Source organism: Bos javanicus, chromosome 23 (genome assembly GCF_032452875.1).
Source record: "Bos javanicus breed banteng chromosome 23, ARS-OSU_banteng_1.0, whole genome shotgun sequence".
NCBI classification, from domain to species: Eukaryota; Metazoa; Chordata; class Mammalia; order Artiodactyla; family Bovidae; genus Bos; species Bos javanicus.
Genome location: NC_083890.1, coordinates 22,362,817 through 22,379,989, shown reverse-complemented (window position 1 = coordinate 22,379,989; position 17,173 = coordinate 22,362,817). Strand labels below are relative to the sequence as shown.

Here is a 17,173-nt window from a genome sequence, read left to right as displayed (position 1 = left end):
AGCCATAAAGAGGAATACATTTGAGTCAGTTCTGATGAGGTGGATGAACCTAGAACCTATTGTACAGAGTGAAGTGAGTCAGAAAGAGAAAGTTAAATGTCGTATTCTAATGCACATATATGGAATCTAGAAAAATGGTTCTGAAGAATTTATTTACAGGGCAGCATTGGAGAAAAAGACATAGAGAATAGACTTACGGACATGGGGAGAGGGGAGGAGAGGGTGAGATGTATGGAAAGAGTAACATGGAAACTTACATTACTATATGTAAAATAGATAGCCAAGTGGGAATTTGCTGTATTTACTCAGGAAACTCAAACAGGGGCTCTGTATCAACCTAGAGGGGTGAGATGGGAAGGGAGATGGAAAGGAGATTCAAAGGGAGAGGATATAGGTATACCTATGGGCAATACATGTTGAAGTTTGACAGAAAACAACAAACTTCTGTAAAGCAATTATCCTTCAATAAAATAATAAATTAAATTAAAAAAAAAAGTCTTCTCCAACACCACAGTTCAAAAGCATCAATTCTTTGGTGCTCAGCTTTCCTTATGGTCCAACTCTCACATCCATGCATGACTACTGGAAAAAGCGTAGCTTTGACTACACAGACCTTTGCTGGCAAAGTAATGCCTCTGTTTTTTAATATGCTATCTAAGTTGATGATAACTTTTCTTCCAAGGAGCAAGCATCTTTTAATTTCATTTCTGGAGTCACCATCTGCAATGATTTTTGAGCCAAAAAAATAAAATAAAATTGGTCACTGTTTTCACTGTTTCTCCATCTATTTGCCATGAAGTGATAGGACCAGATGCCATGATCTTAGTTATTGAATATTGAGTTTTAAGCCAGCTTTTTTACTCTCCTCTCTCATTTTCAATAAGCTCTTTAGTTCCTCTTCACTTTCTGCCATAAGGGTGGTATCATTTGCATATCTGATGTTATTGATATTTCTCCTAGAAATCTTGATTACAGCTTGTGCTTCATCCAGCCTGGCATTTCTCATGATGTTCTCTGCATATAAGTTAAATAAGCAGTGTGACAGTATACAGCCTTGACACACTCCCTTCCCAATATGGGACCAGCCTGTTGTTCCGTGTCCAGTTCTAACTGTTGCTTCTTGACCTGCATACAGATTTCTCAGGAGATAGGTCAGGTGGTCTGGTATTCCCATTACTTGAAGAATTTCCCACAGTTTGTTGTGATCCACACAGTCAAAGGCTTTAGCATAGTTAATAAAGTGGAAGTAGATGTTTTTCTGGAACTCTATTGCCTTTTCTATGATCCAACGGAGGTTGGCAATTTGATCTCTGCTTCCTCTGCCTTTTCTAAATCCAGCTTAAACATCTGGAAGTTCATAGTTCACATACTGTTGAAGCCTGGCTTGGAGAACTTTGAGAATTACTTTGACAGTGTGTGAGATGAGTGCAATCTTGCAGTAGTGTGAACATCCATTGGCATTGCCCTTTTTTAGGATTAGAATGAAAGCTGACACTTTCTAGTCCTGTGACCACTGCTGAGCTTTCCATATTTGCTGGCATATTGAGTGCAGCACTTCTAGCATCTTTTAGGATTTGAAATAGCTCAACTGGAATTCCATCACTTCCACTAGCTTTGCTTGTAGTGCTGCTTCCTAAAGCCCATTTGACTTGGCATTCCATGACGTCTGGCTCGAGGTGAGTGGTCACACCATCGTGGTTATCTAGGTCATGAAGAACTTGCTTGAATAGTTCTTCTGTGTATTCTTGCCACCTCTTGTTAATCTCTTCTGCTTCTGTTAGGTCCATACCATTTCTGTACTTTATTGTGCCCATCTTTGCTTAAAATGTTCCCTTGGTATATCTAATTTTCTTGAAAGATCTCTGGTCTTTCCCATTCTGTTGTTCTAATGGGAAAACAATAAAATGGGAAATTACTAAATAACTGCAAAAATTTCCCCTTTCATAAAAGTAACAAAACACTGGCATAAAATGATCAACATAAACTTTTTTAAGACCTCTGAAAATTAACCACAGACTTGAAAAAATCCAAAGAGCATATATTCAAGAAAAAGTGCTAAATCTCTAAATATGTTTGTGGCATTTTAACTGGCCTATTACCTTCCAACTCATCCCAGCCCATTCCAGGAGCCTTGCAAACCAGCCATCTCCCAACCGTAATAGTAAAGAACATACAAAGAGTATCTTAGTTCAGTTCAGTCGCTCAATCGTGTCCAACTCTTTGCAACCCCATGAATAGCAGCACACCAGGCCTCCCTGTCCATCACCAACTCCCAGAGTTCACTCAAACTCATGTCCATCGAGTCGGTGATGCCATCCAGCCATCTCATCCTCTGTCGTCCCCTTCTCCTCCTGCCCCCGATCCCTCCCAGCATCAGAGTCTTTTCTAATGAGTCAACTCTTCACATGAGGTGGCCAAATCACTGGAGTTTCAGCTTCAGCATCAGTCCTTCCAATGAACACCCAGGACCGATCTCCTTTAGGATGGACTGATTGGATCTCCTTGCAGTCCAAGGGACTCTCAAGAGTCTTCTCCAACACCACAGTTCAAAAGCTTCAATTCTTCAGTGCTCAGCTTTCTTTATAGTCCAACTCTCACATCCATGCCTGACAACTGGAAAAACCATAGCCTTGACTAGACGGACCTTTATTGGCAAAGTAATGTCTCTGGTTTTCAATCTGCTGTCTAGGTTGGTCATAAGTTTCCTTCCAAGGAGTAAGCGTCTTTTAATTTCATGGCTGCAATCACCATCTGCAGTGATTTTGGAGCCCCAAAAAATAAAGTCTGACACTGTTTCCACTGTTTCCCCCATCTATTTCCCATGAACTGATGGGACTGGATGCCATGATCTTCGTTTTCTGAATGTTGAGCTTTAAGGCAACTTTTTCACTCTTCACTTTCACTTTCATCAAGAGGCTTTTTAGTTCCTCTTCACTTTCTGCCATAAGGGTGGTGTCATCTGCATATCTGAGGTTATTGATATTTCTCCCAGCAATCTTGTTTCCAGCTTGTGCTTCTTCCAGCCCAGCGTTTCTCATGATGTACTCTGCATATAAGTTAAATAAGCAGGGTGACAATATACAACCTTGACACACTCCTTTTGCTATTTGGAACCAGTCTGTTGTTCTATTTCCACTTCTAACCATTGCTTCCTGATCTGCATATAGGTTTCTCAAGAGGCAGGTCAGGTGGTCTGGTATTCCCATCTTTTTCAGAATTTTCCACAGTTTATTGTGATCCACACAGTCAAAGGCTTTGGCATAGTCAATAATGCAGAAATAGATGTTTTTCTGGAACTCTCTTGCTTTTTCCATGATGCAGCAGATGTTGGCAATTTGACCTTTGGTTCCTCTGCCTTTCTAAAACCAGTTTGAACATCTGGAAGTTCACATTTCATGTATTGCTGAAGCCTGGCTTGGAGAATTTTGAGCATTACTTTACTAGCGTGTGAGATGAGTGCAGTTGTGCGGTAGTTTGAGCATTCTTTGGCATTACCTTTCTTTGGGATTGGAATGAAAACTGACCTTTTCCAGTCCTGTGGCCATTGCTGAGTTTTCCAAATTTGCTGGCATATTGAGTGCAGCACTTTCACAGCATCATATTTCAGGATTTGGAATAGCTCAACTGGAATTTCATCACCTCCACTAGCTTTGTTCGTAGTGATGCTTTCTAAGGCCCACTTGACTTAACATTCCAGGATATCTGGCTCTAGGTGAGTGATCACACCATCGTGATTCTCTGGGTCATGAAGATCTTTTTTGTACAGTTCTTCTGTGTATTCTTGCCACTTCTTCTTAATATCTTCTGCTTCTGTTAGGTCCATACAATTTCTGTCCTTTATCGAGCCCATCTTTGCATGAAATGTTCCCTTGGTGTCTCTAATTTTCTTGAAGATATCTCTAGTCTTTCCCATTCTGTTGTTTTCCTCTATTTCTTTGCATTGATCACTGAGGAAGGCTTTTTTATCTCTCCTTGCTGTCCTTTGGAACTCAGCATCCATATGCTTATATCTTTCCTTTTCTCCTTTGCTTTTTGCTTCTCTTCTTTTCACAGCTATTTGTAAGGCCTCCCCAGACAGCCATTTGGCTTTTTTGCATTTCTTTTCCATGGGGATGGTCTTGATCCCTATCTCCTGTACAATGTCACGAACCTCCGTCCATAGTTCATCAGGCACTCTATCTATCAGATCTAGTCCCTTAAATCTATTTCTCACTTCCACTGTATAATCATAAGGGACTTGATTTAGGTCATACCTGAATGGTCTAGTGGTTTTCCCTACTTTCTTCAATTTAAGTCTGAATTTGGCAATAAGGAGTTCATGATCTGAGCCACAGTCAGCTCCTGGTCTTGTTTTTGTTGACGGTATAGAGCTTCTCCATCTTTGGCTGCAAAGAATATAATCAATCTGATTTTGGTGTTGACCATCTGGTGATGTCCACGTGTAGAGTCTTCTCTTGTGTTGTTGGAAGAGGGTGTTTGCTATGAGTAGTGCGTTCCTTTGCCAAAACTCTATTAGCCTTTGCCCTACTTCATTCCATATTCCAAGGCCAAATTTGCCTGTTACTCCAGGTGTTTCTTGACTTCCTACTTTTGCATTCCAGTCCCCTATAATGAAAAGGACATATTTCTTGGGTGTTAGTTCTAAAAGGTCTTGTAGGTCTTCATAGAACCGTTCAGTTTCAGCTTCTTCAGTGTTACTGGTTGGGGCATAGGCTTGGATCACCGTGATATTGAATGGTTTGCCTTGGAAACGAACAGAGATCATTCTGTTGTTTTTGAGACTGCATCCAAGTACTGCATTTCAGACTCTTTTGTTGACTTTGATGGCTACCCCATTTCTTCTAAGGCATTCATACCCACTGTAGTAGATACAATGGTCATCTGAGTTAAATTCACCCATTCCAGTCCATTTTAGTTCACTGATTCCTAGAATGTCAACGTTCATTCTTTGCCATCTCCTGTTTTACCTCTTACAATTTGCCTTGATTCATGGACCTAACATTCCAGGTTCCTATGTAATAGTGTTCTTTACAGCATCAGACCTTGCTTCTATCACCAGTCACATCCACAATTTGGTATTGTTTTTGCTTTGGCTCCATCCCTTCATTCTTTCTGGAGTTATTTCTCCACTAATCTCCAGTAGCATATTGGGCACCTACTGACCTGGGGAGTTCCTCTTTCAGTATCCTATCATTTTGCCTTTTCATACTGTTCATGGGTTTCTCAAGGCAAGAATACTGAAGTGGTTTGCCATTCCCGTCTCCAGCGGACCACATTCTGTCAGACCTCTCCACCATGACATGTCCATCTTAGGTGGCCCCACACAGCATGGCTTAGTTTCATTGAGTTAGACAAGGCTGTGGTCCATGTGATCAGATTGGCTAGTTTTCTGTGATTATGGTTTCAGTGTGTCTGCCCTCTGATGCCCTCTTGCAATACCTACCATCTTATTTGGGCTTCTCTTACCTTGGATGTGGGATATCTCTTCACAGCTGCTCCAGCAAAGTGCAGCAGCTGCTCCTTACCCTGGACGAGGTCTCCCCTCCTGACCTTGGACATGGAGTAGCTCCTCTTGGCCGTCGCCCCTGACCTGGGACGTGGGGTAGCTCCTCTCGGTTGCCGCCCCTGACAGACAAAAAGAAACACAAAGCACGATTATAAAATGGACTAGGAGTTGGATAGACATTTCTCCAAAGACAATATAAAAATGCTCAAAAAGCACGTAGAAATATGTTTAACCTCAATAGCCATCTTGGGCATGCAAATCAATACCATGATGAGTTATCACTTCCCACCCACTAAACGGGATATAACCAAACAACATTAACAAATATTGGAGAGGATATGAAGATATTATAACTTCCACACGGTACTGATGAGTAAATTTGTGCAAACACTTTGAAAAACAGTTGAACATTTCCTAAAATGGTTAAACATGGAGTAATCATTTGATTCTGCAATCCTATTCTCAGATATATATGCAAGAAAAAGTAAAACCATATGACAACACAGCTACTTTAAATACAGAAAAATTAATGTTGTGACTAAAGTTGGTGGGGAAAAGATAAAGTATTTAAATGCTTAAAGATTCCTATAGATTATTTACAAAAAAAAAATATAACTTTCAAATATTTGAGGAGAAGGCCATCACAGAAGAAGGTGTAAGTTGTCTAAATTCTTTTTTTTTTTTTTTAACTGGAGACAAAAGATACACTCTGTGGTTGCAAAGCAAGGAGAAATTCTTATGTTTATAGTAACCAGAACACACAAAACTTAGAAAATTGAGGTAGGAAATTATATTCATTGCAAGTTATTTTTCAATATTTCTTATTTTACTGTGCCAAAAACTTTAAAATAAGTGGAAACTAATTGAGCCTTTCTAGAAAGAAACAGCACTTCATAAATATTCAAGTCACACCTGAAAAAAAAAAGGTAATAAAAATTAGTGACAAAAGTGAGATGTAATATCTAGACTTTGGTAAATGAGTAATTTGGGGAAGCTAATGAGATGGCTGGATATAAGGTAGAATTTTGGATATATGAACATATTGATGAATTTTCATACCAGGTTAGTAATTGGAATATATTTTGAAAAATAATCAGAAGTTTAACTGACAGTAGTGCTCATTTGTTTTACATCTAAAGTGGTAAATATTTATCTCAAGCCCATTCCATGCGTGATCCTTTGTGTTGGTATTTAATTGATCGCCATCGGTTACAAGAATGTCATGTTACAACTATCTTCTACATACAGATTCTTCCCTAAAGACTGATTAATATCAAATGTTTTCAATTCTGCCTACAACTCTAGTCAGTGGAGCAGAGATAAGAACACAAAATTAAAACAGTTTCCGGAAAAAGAGGGCCTTTCTTCCCCTAGAAAACTATAAATAGTAAATGCCTCTTGGCTTTCTAGAAAGTGTTTTAGTTGTTAGCAAATCTTTCAGTAGCTTCTTTCTACAAAATGAAGATCTTTTATTATCTTTTTCATTTTCTGTGTTATGCGACCTTCGTTCTACCAGGTAATAGATGCTTCTGGTGTGATTGTATGTATCATATGGTTGTTGTTATTGCGCCAGGCTAAAAATAGAAGTATTCAATTATAAATTAGAAAGTGTAGGTTTCTAATAAAATCTTTCGATTAAAAAATCTCTTGAAAAAAAGTCTCTTGATGATATTGAAACTCAGTTTCCTATTTTAGAATAGTGCTATACCAATACTTTATTTCAATTTGAAAATCAAAATGCAAATAAAATAAGCTGATTAAGGTGAGATTTTTTCTTCTTGGAGTGTTTATTTGTTTTGATATTCAAGTTATTAAGAATATAATAATTTATTTAATTTATTTAGTCTTCTATCAGTGAAGACTTCATAATAAATTGAACCCCAGGGAAGATGAATAGACTAAGAATAGGTATATATCTCTTGGGATACCAATAACAAACTCTATAAAATGATCCAGGATATAGTCTCAAAATATGCTGGGCAATGAGGTGCAATGAGAATAAAAAGGCAGGTAAAGAAATAGGACCTTAAAAATCTTAGTTGAATTAGTTAATGCATTAGTAAAGGAATACAACAGTAGTTTTAAAATCAGTTAAAAGTGAATCATCAAAATATGTAGCTCCAGGGATGATTACATGCTCTTTTTAATATGTGTTGCCACTGAGGTAATCCAGACTCTAACAAGGGAGATACAAATATGTGCCCCAAAGTGTGTTAATTTGGCACTAGAGAGCTGGAATTTCAAAAGGTGCAGCATGTATTTAGAAATAGAACTGAATTCAAACTTAGAAAATCTGGATTTTATTACTAACTCCCTACTCAATAGCTTGTGCACATTGCCACTTAGAGAATTTAAGTGGGTTTTTAATGTCCTTAACAAAAAGCAAAGGAAATACAGCAGAATCAATAGCAATTGTAGAAAAGGTAAAATACCTGACATAAAACTTTGTTCTTGTTATGAAATGCCAGCTGAAATGGACGGAATGCTCTATGTTTGGCCTTTCATAGATCAATCAATAAATAAAAACAAATTAAAAAAAACAGGAAAGGCAATTCAAGATATCAAAGTGAGTGGCTTTGAAAGAGTTCATCAAGTAGTACATATCACTTGCAGAATGGTGTGGTTTGACTATTGATAAAACCTTAAAGTAAAAAAAGAAGCAATAAAAAGTGTCTAATCTAAGTGAATACTTTGTGAGGATGTCAGATGAGTGTTTGGTCCAGAGTGATACCATGCTGGAGAGACGAGTTGTGAAATGATGAAATCAATACTGATGTTGATTAAAACATGAAGGAATGGCCAGTATTTTAGGGGAAGTGCAAGCATAAAATAATCTATAGGGATAGTGAACATGGCATACTATAATAGTTTGTATAGTGAGCTTGCCATTAAATGGGCCAGGTTTTCCATTAAGGACCTGGAGCTCCTTTGTAGCTGTGGTAAAAGCTTTAGTTTTCTTAACTGTAAAATGGATGGTAATTTAATTTCATAAGGTTTTGAAAAGATTAAAAGAAACAGTGTAAGCAAAGTATTTATCACACTGAAGACTGCATTGCAATATTTCAAGAAATGAAAGAAGAGGAATAGAAGTAGAAAGAAAAAAGACGAGGAAGCAGTAGAGGATAAGGAGTACAAGAACGTACTCAAGTGCAGCCAGCTCTTCTTTCATTAACAATAAAAATTATACCAATAATATAATAAGCAAAGTATATAAGCAGTAAAATAAAGAAAAAGCAAGAAAAATTGTACAAAACAAATAACCAAAGGCATATAAATTAAAGTTGCAGTGGATGCCATTTTGAGGGGGATGTAAAATTTACATACACTGTTGGTGGCAATATATAAACTAAAAACTCTAGAATCAAACTCTTTCACCATTATCCTAAACATATATTATGCAAAGATTAAGATACGTAATATGAATTTGTTTATGATAACCTGACATGGGTGTATGGCAGAAGTCAGCAAATACTGTAAAACAACTATCTTCCAATTAAAAATAAATTTAAAAAATAACCTCATAAAGTTCTAAATGTTATGTAGCTGAAAAATTGATAAATTATCTTATATATAATTTCAAGGGAATATTATGTAGCTCTAAAACTTTTGAATCTTGTTGAAGACCAATATATGTCATGCAATCTAATCATGTATTAATTCAGAATATTTCAATTTTACATGTATAATGGAGATATATAATGTTTCAGTGTCTTTTTATTTTTTGGCATTTTGTAAATTTGTTACAGTGTACACATAGGACTTTTTATAATCACAAATAGTACATCCTTAAATTAAAAAATCAGTAATTTCAATTACTCTTCTTTTATTCTAGCCTTGGTGGATCCTGAACGATGCTCAAAATTGTATGGTCAATGTAAGAAACGCTGTGCTAGGTATGAAAAGCAAATTGAGCTATGTTTGTCACCAAGTAAGATTTGCTGCATTGAGAGGGCATTCGAGGATGATTGATCTTGAAAAGGAAGATTTACCTCTGACCAAAGGAGTCGGACACGACTGAGCGACTGAACTGAACTGAACTCAAAGGAATCATGTGTGCCCCCAGTGCAGAGAGATGTCGGAATGCAATTAGAAGCTCTGTAATAAATAACTAAACCAATATTGTTATCTTCCTTCATAGATGTTAATTAGGTGTTCAATGGAATGAGGTAGGATCTATCTTATTTTCTCTAAAAGGTTTGATAGAGGCATGCTGTGCTGTGCTGTGCTTAGTCACTCAGTCATGTCCGACTCTTTGCAACTCTATGGACTTTAGCTTGCCAGGCCTCCCTGTCCATGGGCATTCTCTAGGCAAGAATACTTGAGTGGGTTGCTGTGCCCGCCTTCAGGGGATCTTCCCAACCCAGGGATCGAACCCACGTCTCCCATATTGCAGGCAGATTTTTTACCGTCTGAACCACCAAGGAAGCCCAAGAATACTGGAATGGGTACCCTATCACTTTTCCAGGGGATCTTCCCAATTCAGGGATTGAACCCAGGTCTCCTGCATTGCAGGTAGATTCTTTACCATCTGAGCCAAGAGGAAAGCCCTGATAGAGGCATATCTTTTGCTAATTTCTTATCATGGGTACTATATTTGCATCAGTGACGGACCACTTTTGTGTCTGGTGGTTCACCTAAACTTATACCACTGAGCACTTTCCAATGTAACTATGATCTCTATAGAAACTTGGTTCATGAAAATTAATACTTATAAGTTTGTCAATTGTCTAAATATCCTCATCACATTATTGACATTAACAGACAGGAAACCTAAGTAAGAGATGAATGCATGAGCTACAGTAGAGCATGGAGATATTTATTGGCTTTTTCTCTCTTCTACCAAGGTTTTTCTCTTTCAAAAAGACATTTTATTTTATATTATCTGATGCTTATGCACTTGACCCTTGAATACCTCAAATTTGAACTGCAAGGTCCACTTACATGTCAACTTTCTTCAATAGTAAATACTACAGTGCTATACCATCCTGCTTGGTTGGACTTGGGGAGGCAGAACCACCAATAACAAAGAACCAAGATACAGAAGAACAGTGGATATAAAGGACAGGTTATAATTATATATAGATTTTTGGCTGTGTGGAGGGTGAGAACACCTAGCCCCCATGGACAGTGGGGCCTGGCAAGCTATAGTCCATGGGATTGCAAAGAATCAGGCATGACTGAGCGACTAAGCACAGCACAGCATAAGTACTAAACACGAATAGTGTTTTAATGTTAAAAGTTGGGGGAGAAACGTGAAGACTAGAATTTGTTTTTCAGCTAAAATCAAGGGATAAATCTACCCTTTATCAATATTCTATAATGTCCCCAAACATATTTTTAATCATCATATTCTTTAGAACTAATTTAACTACATGCCCAAGATTATTGCCTTTTTTTTTTTTTTAATTGAAAATCTGGTGAACCTAGGGAATGTCTACGTTAAAGAATTTGTACCAAGATGGACTTCATATAGCCACCAGGGGTTTAAGTGTTGTGTACCTCAGAGGAAAATGTTGAATTCAAGTAGAATGTATCCATTAGAGGCAAGAAGATTAACCAGAATCTGTACTTCTATAGGCTCAAGAACCAGATAACATTATCCAATTCAAAGATTTGAGAACAGAAGAGAGACATATATAAAGAAATTCAAGGATAAGTAACAAGTTGACAACACTGAATGCAATAAGAAATAAGGCAAAATAACTCAAGATTTACTTTAAAACTTTGAGGAGAGGGATTCTGGAAGATGGTACCAGCAACACAGTTTTTTTAAAATAGAACAAATAATAGTAAAACCAAAATGCGTGAAAAAATTATAACAAACTAGGTGACAAGATATCTCCACATACTTTATCATAAAAATGGGTGGAGGGGGAAAAAAAACCAATAGCTTAAAGTCTATTGTGAAATCTGTATCTAACGGGAGAAATCAGATGGAAGAAATGCAGTCTTTCTTTGGATGTGCAGAAAAGTGGAGTCCCATACAATGACTGCTGTTGGAAGAAGAGCATACCGATTTGTTTATATCAGCTATATCTAGGAGGGATTTTTCACTTTAACAGTGGGCAAGTGAAGTGATTAGCAATATATGAAGGGGTTGAGAAAATCTACTCCTATGAAATCCTGAAATTGAGCAGATGGGGATCATTTCCAAGAAACACCTCCATATTAAGAAAAACACTACTGGGAGTGGAAAGGAAACTTGGCCACGACTGGGAAAATTGAGGAAAGGGAAAATGAGTTTTAACTCATGCCTGCAGTCAGTGGCAGGTCTGTATCCAGAATTCCCATTTCCCAATAGCCTGATTCGGTGTTTTAATTAAGAACAAAGATCCATGTACATTATCCCCAGTTCTAAAGCTCCAGCCAAGGTATTGTCAGCACTGTGTATTGACTTGCTTTTCGTATTTCACTGTACTCTGACTCCGAGAGATACCACTCTCTTGGAGCCTCAGCTGGATTTCAAGTAAATTATGAAGTCTTAGAAAGGGTTTATATCTATTACTTTGTCTCTCCTCAAACTTATAACAGGCTTGTAACCATAGTAGATATCAATCAATAAATGTTGGAAAATAATAAGAACATTTATCCTAGACATTTCAGTTTTCCACCTGTTCTTTTTTCCATTTCAAAGATATTTATTAGATGCCCATTTTCATTGAAATATAGTGGATGTACAATATTATATTAGTTTCAGGTGGACTATATAAAGACTTGACATTTACATATGTTAAGAAATTATCACCATGATGTCTAGTAACCTTATGTCTCCATACAAAGTTATTACAGTAGTATTGACTATTCCCTGTGCTATGCATTACATCCCTGTGATTTATTTGTTGCATAACTAACTCGAGATTTGTACCTCTTTTTCCTTTCTGGTAACCACCCATTTGTTCTCTGTATCTGTACATCTGTTTTCATTTTGTTTTATTTAATTGTTTTGCTTTTGAGATTCTGCATATAGGTGACATCATAAAGTATTGGCATACTGCCAGTAGGAGGAACATAAATTTTTGAAACTCCTGGATCAAAGTACATTTTTAATGTTTATACACAGGATGTCATGCCTGTTTTTCCACAATAAGCCCACAGGTCTTGATTGCTCTTTAAAGAACAAAAAATGAACAGATGATTATGAAACATGTCACAAATGCATTTATTTATATTTTTCTAATTCCAAGTGAGTTAAATATTTTAGGTCAGTTTACTGGCTATTTTCATTTATTCTCCTATGACTTGCTTTTTTTCATAAATAGCTCTTAATTTTCTTTAGAATGATTTGTAGTTTTAAAATAATTTGCACTCACTTTTTATGTACAATAACCCTTTGGCTATTACATTTTGTAAGTATTTTTATTTAAGCTTTTCTGGATTTTCATTCATAAATAAATTATAAATGTGTATACATTAAATAATATTATATTTTGTATAACTATTAAGGCCTTTCTTCTTGATTAGAAAGTCCCTCCCTGTGACAAGATTATAAATATGTCCATATTTATTTTTTATATATTCTATATGCATGCATGTATAAATATACATACAGATATACATATACTTCATTTTAAAGAATATAATTATATATAATTTTATTAATATTCAGCATATGTTAGCAGACATGGGTTTTTGCACATTTTTTCTGATAGTTTGCTGATCCCAACATCATTTGTGCCACATTTGTGCCACATTTTCCACACAGATTTGACATGCTATATTCATGAGAAACTAAATTTATGAATATACATGTGGACCTGCAGATCAATTGACCAATTTTTTAAAAATATCATCTTATTCTGAATACTGTGACTTTGTAGTATGCTGATACCTAGTAAAGTACATCTTTCTTTGTGCTGTTTTTTAGGTTACTTTGTCTTTAGATCTTGCCCTTGATCCTATCTGCTCAACCATCAGAAATCAATGTTACAACTCTGATACCACAGAGAGTCTCACTTTCTTGGGTTCCTATAGAAGTTTCTTCTTTTGAAGAACAAAGAGACTTTGCTATTGTACTTTTATTCAGTACATGTGATAGACTGTTAATTAAATTATTAGATGGGTGCTGTGCTTTGTCTTATGAATACCAGTTGAAATGATGTGCAATATGATTACTTAAAATATTTAACAAGTTCAACCAAGGTATTCCAGAAATAGCAAAATTATTTTTTAAAAGCCATACTAACAGGATTAGATATCTCAATGATTTCATAATAATAATATCACATAATTTTCTAGTATTTTACATTTACAAACATTTTTATCTTTGCTATGTCATAATCAATGAAAGAAATCAGAGCAATATCACATTTTCACTGGTGAGATTTAAATAATTTAATCACACCTTTCATTACACAGTGTAGAAGGCAGTCAAGGGGTGTGACTCTGGTATCTAACATCTTGGGTTCAATTGCAATCATTACTATTTATTAACTGTACCAAGATGGGCAAATTATTTCATCTCCTTATGTCTCAGTTTCCACATTTATAAGCAAGAAATAATAATTTTACCTACCTTGTAAGGATAAAATGAGTTAACATATAGAAATAGTTCAAAACAGTGCCAAATGTTAGCTTTTATTGCTCAACAATCAAAACATAGTCAAAGCTATATAGTCATTCTATTAGTCTTATACAGATGTGAGAGTTGGACCATAAAGAAGGTTGAGTGCCAAAGAATTGCTTTTGAATTGTGGCACTGGAGAAGACTCTTGAGAGTCTCTTGTATTGAAAGGAGATCAAACTAGTCAATCCTAAAGGAAATCAACTCTGAATATTCATTGGAAGGACTGATGTTGATGCTGAAGCTCCAATACTTTGGCCACCTGATGCAAAGAGCCAATTCACTGGAAAAGACCCTAATGTTGGGAAAGAGTGAAGGCGAAAAGATAAGGGATTGACTGAGGTTAAGATGGTTAGACAGCATCACTGACTCAATGGACAGGAGTTTGAGCAAACTCTAGGATATAGTGGAGGTCAGGGGAGCATGACCTGCTGCAGTCCATGGGGTCACAAAGAGTTGGACATAACTTAATGACTGAAAAACAACAATGAAAAGGATGAGAAGCCTAGTTAGATAAATTGACCAAAATGTTTCTTAACAAATCAGTAACTTAAGAAAGGGGCTTCCCTGGTGGCTCAGAATCTGTCTGCTATGCAGGAGATGCAGGAGATATTGGTTCGATCCCTAGGTTGGGAAGATCCCCTGGAGGAGGGCATGGCAACCCATCCCAGTATCCTTGCCTGGAGAATTCCATAGACAGAGGAGCCTGGAGGAGTATGGTCCATGGGGTTGCAAAGAGTCAGACATGACTGAAGTGGCAGAGCACACACACACACAGAACGTAAGGAAAAGAAATCAGGTACCATAACTTCTAGACAATTACTCTTCCCAGATTAAAAAGAGGTCCACCAAAGGAACCCACAGTATCTGGAGAAGATGTTCTTTTGCTATTCTCATACTAATTTCTCCTTTAATGAGTTTTTGTGATTTCTGTAGCAGCAAAGGTAGCCTTTGCAATGACTCAGTCAGTCAGTTTAGTCACTCAGTCATGTCCAACTCTTTGAGACTCCATCAACTGCAGAAATCACAAAAACTCATTAAAGGAGAAATTTGAGTAAGCTCCAACTCCTGGAGCTTACTCAAATTTCTCCTTTAATGAGTTTTTGTGATTTCTCCAACTCCTGGAGCTTACTCAAACTCATGTCCGTTGAATCAGTTATGCCATCCAACCATCTCATCCTCTGTCTTCCCCTTTTCCTCCCGCCTTCAATCTTTCCCAGCATCAGGGTCTTTTCCAATGAGTCAGTTCTTCACATCAGGTGGCCAAAGTATTGGAGTTTCAGCTTCAGCATCAGTCCTTCCAATGAATATTCAAGACCGATTTCCTTTAAGATGGACTGGTTGGATCTCCTTGTTGTCCAACCGACTCTCAAGAGTTTTCTCAATTCTTCAGTGCTCAGTTTTCTTTATAGTCCAACTCTCACGTTCATACATGACTACTGGAAAAACCATAGCTTTGACTAGAGGAATCTTTGTTGGCAAAGTAATGTCTCTGCTTTTTAACATGGTGTCTAAGTTGGTCATCACTTTTCTTCCAAGGAGCAAGCATCTTTTAACTAATTAATCAATTAAAAGACACTTAAAAGATGCCTGCAATGACTAGTGTGCTGAAAATGAAAATATGTCCTAAAAACATAGGTCTTAGATGAGCACCAGAGGTTTGATAGCATTCTTTGGACTGAAGGTCATATCAAATCTGAAACTATCAAGATTCACTTAGAATAATTATCAAGGTTTTGAACATACCCTAAGAATAAGTATCTTTTGGAAGACCTATACTATTTTTGCAAATTTGCTTCATGATTGGTCCTAGGAATTCAACAGTTTCCTTTATAACACTTATTGGATAATCTGGAAATCTGTTTCAGGTTTCTTGGTTCAGAAATTAAGCATAAGGAGGTTTATTGAATTTTTTTATCTTTAATAGATAAACTTTCCTTGCTTTCTAAGAATAGAGAAATGGAATGCCTTTAAATTGGGCATTTCAGTAACACAGCTCTTTAATCAGTTCAGTTCAGTTCAGTCACTCAGTCATGTCCGACTCTTTGCCAGCATTGGTGGCACCATGAATCGCAGCACGCCAGGCCTCCCTGTCCATCACCAACTCCTGGAGTTCATTCATACTTACGTCCATTGAGTTGGTGATGCCATCCAGCCATCTCATCCTCTGTCATTCCCTTCTCCTCCTGTCCCCAATCCCTCCCAGCATCAGAGTCTTTTCCAATGAGTCAACTCTTCACATGAGGTGGCCAGAGTATTGGAGTTTCAGCTTTAGCATCAGTCCTTCCAAAGAACACCCAGGACTCATCTCCTTTAGAATGGACTGGTTGGATCTCCTTGCAGTCCAAGGGACTCTCAAGGGTCTTCTCCAACACCACAATTGAAAAGCATCAATTCTTCGGCGCTCAGCTTTCTTCCCAGTCCAACTCTCACATCCATGCATGACTCCTGGAAAAACCATAGCCTTGACTAGACGGACTTTTGTCAGCAAAGTAATGTCTCTGCTTTTCAATATGCTATCTAGGTTGGTCATAACTTTCCTTCCAAGGAGTAAGTGTCTTTTTAATTTCATGGTAAATACATTTTCCAATAATCCTATTACTTCTAGATCTTAAAAAAAGAACCACAAAGCAAAACTTGACTTGGATCTTTAGCTAAATATCTCCTTTATATGACCATATATAAAATAACTACTTATGTACACCATTCAAATAATTCTCCTAGTAAGTATTTATTGAAGATGTCATCATTTGGCATTTTACAAATATGACATTACACACATTATTATTTGGCTGTGTATATATGTGTGTGAATGGGAGTTCATGGTGGCTCAGAGGTTAAAGTGTCTGCCTACAATGCGGAAGACCCAGATTTGATCCCTGGGTCATAAAGATCCCCTGGAGAAGGAAATGGTAACCCACTCCACTATTCTTGCCTGGAGAATCCCATGGACAGAGAAGCCTGGTAGGCTATAGTCCACGGAGTTGCAAAGAGTCTGACATGACTGAGCAACTTCAAAGAAGAAAGAAGAAAAGATGTGTGTGAATGCAAGTATTCATTGTGAAATTCTCTTATACCTATTGTGTTTTAAAATCCACATTGCATGT

At 37.0% G+C, this 17,173-nt stretch overlaps 1 protein-coding gene across 1 annotated transcript; it reads left to right on the top strand.

The window, feature by feature from the left end:
• The first annotated feature begins 6,939 nt into the window (after positions 1-6,939).
• On the top strand, positions 6,940-9,611 carry DEFB114 (defensin beta 114). The gene is made up of 2 exons (XM_061397671.1): positions 6,940-7,022; positions 9,339-9,611. The coding sequence occupies exons 1-2, from the start codon at positions 6,965-6,967 to the stop codon at positions 9,473-9,475; spliced, it is 195 nt and encodes a 64-aa protein (XP_061253655.1). The 5' UTR covers positions 6,940-6,964; the 3' UTR covers positions 9,476-9,611.
• The last annotated feature ends 7,562 nt before the right edge of the window (positions 9,612-17,173 follow it).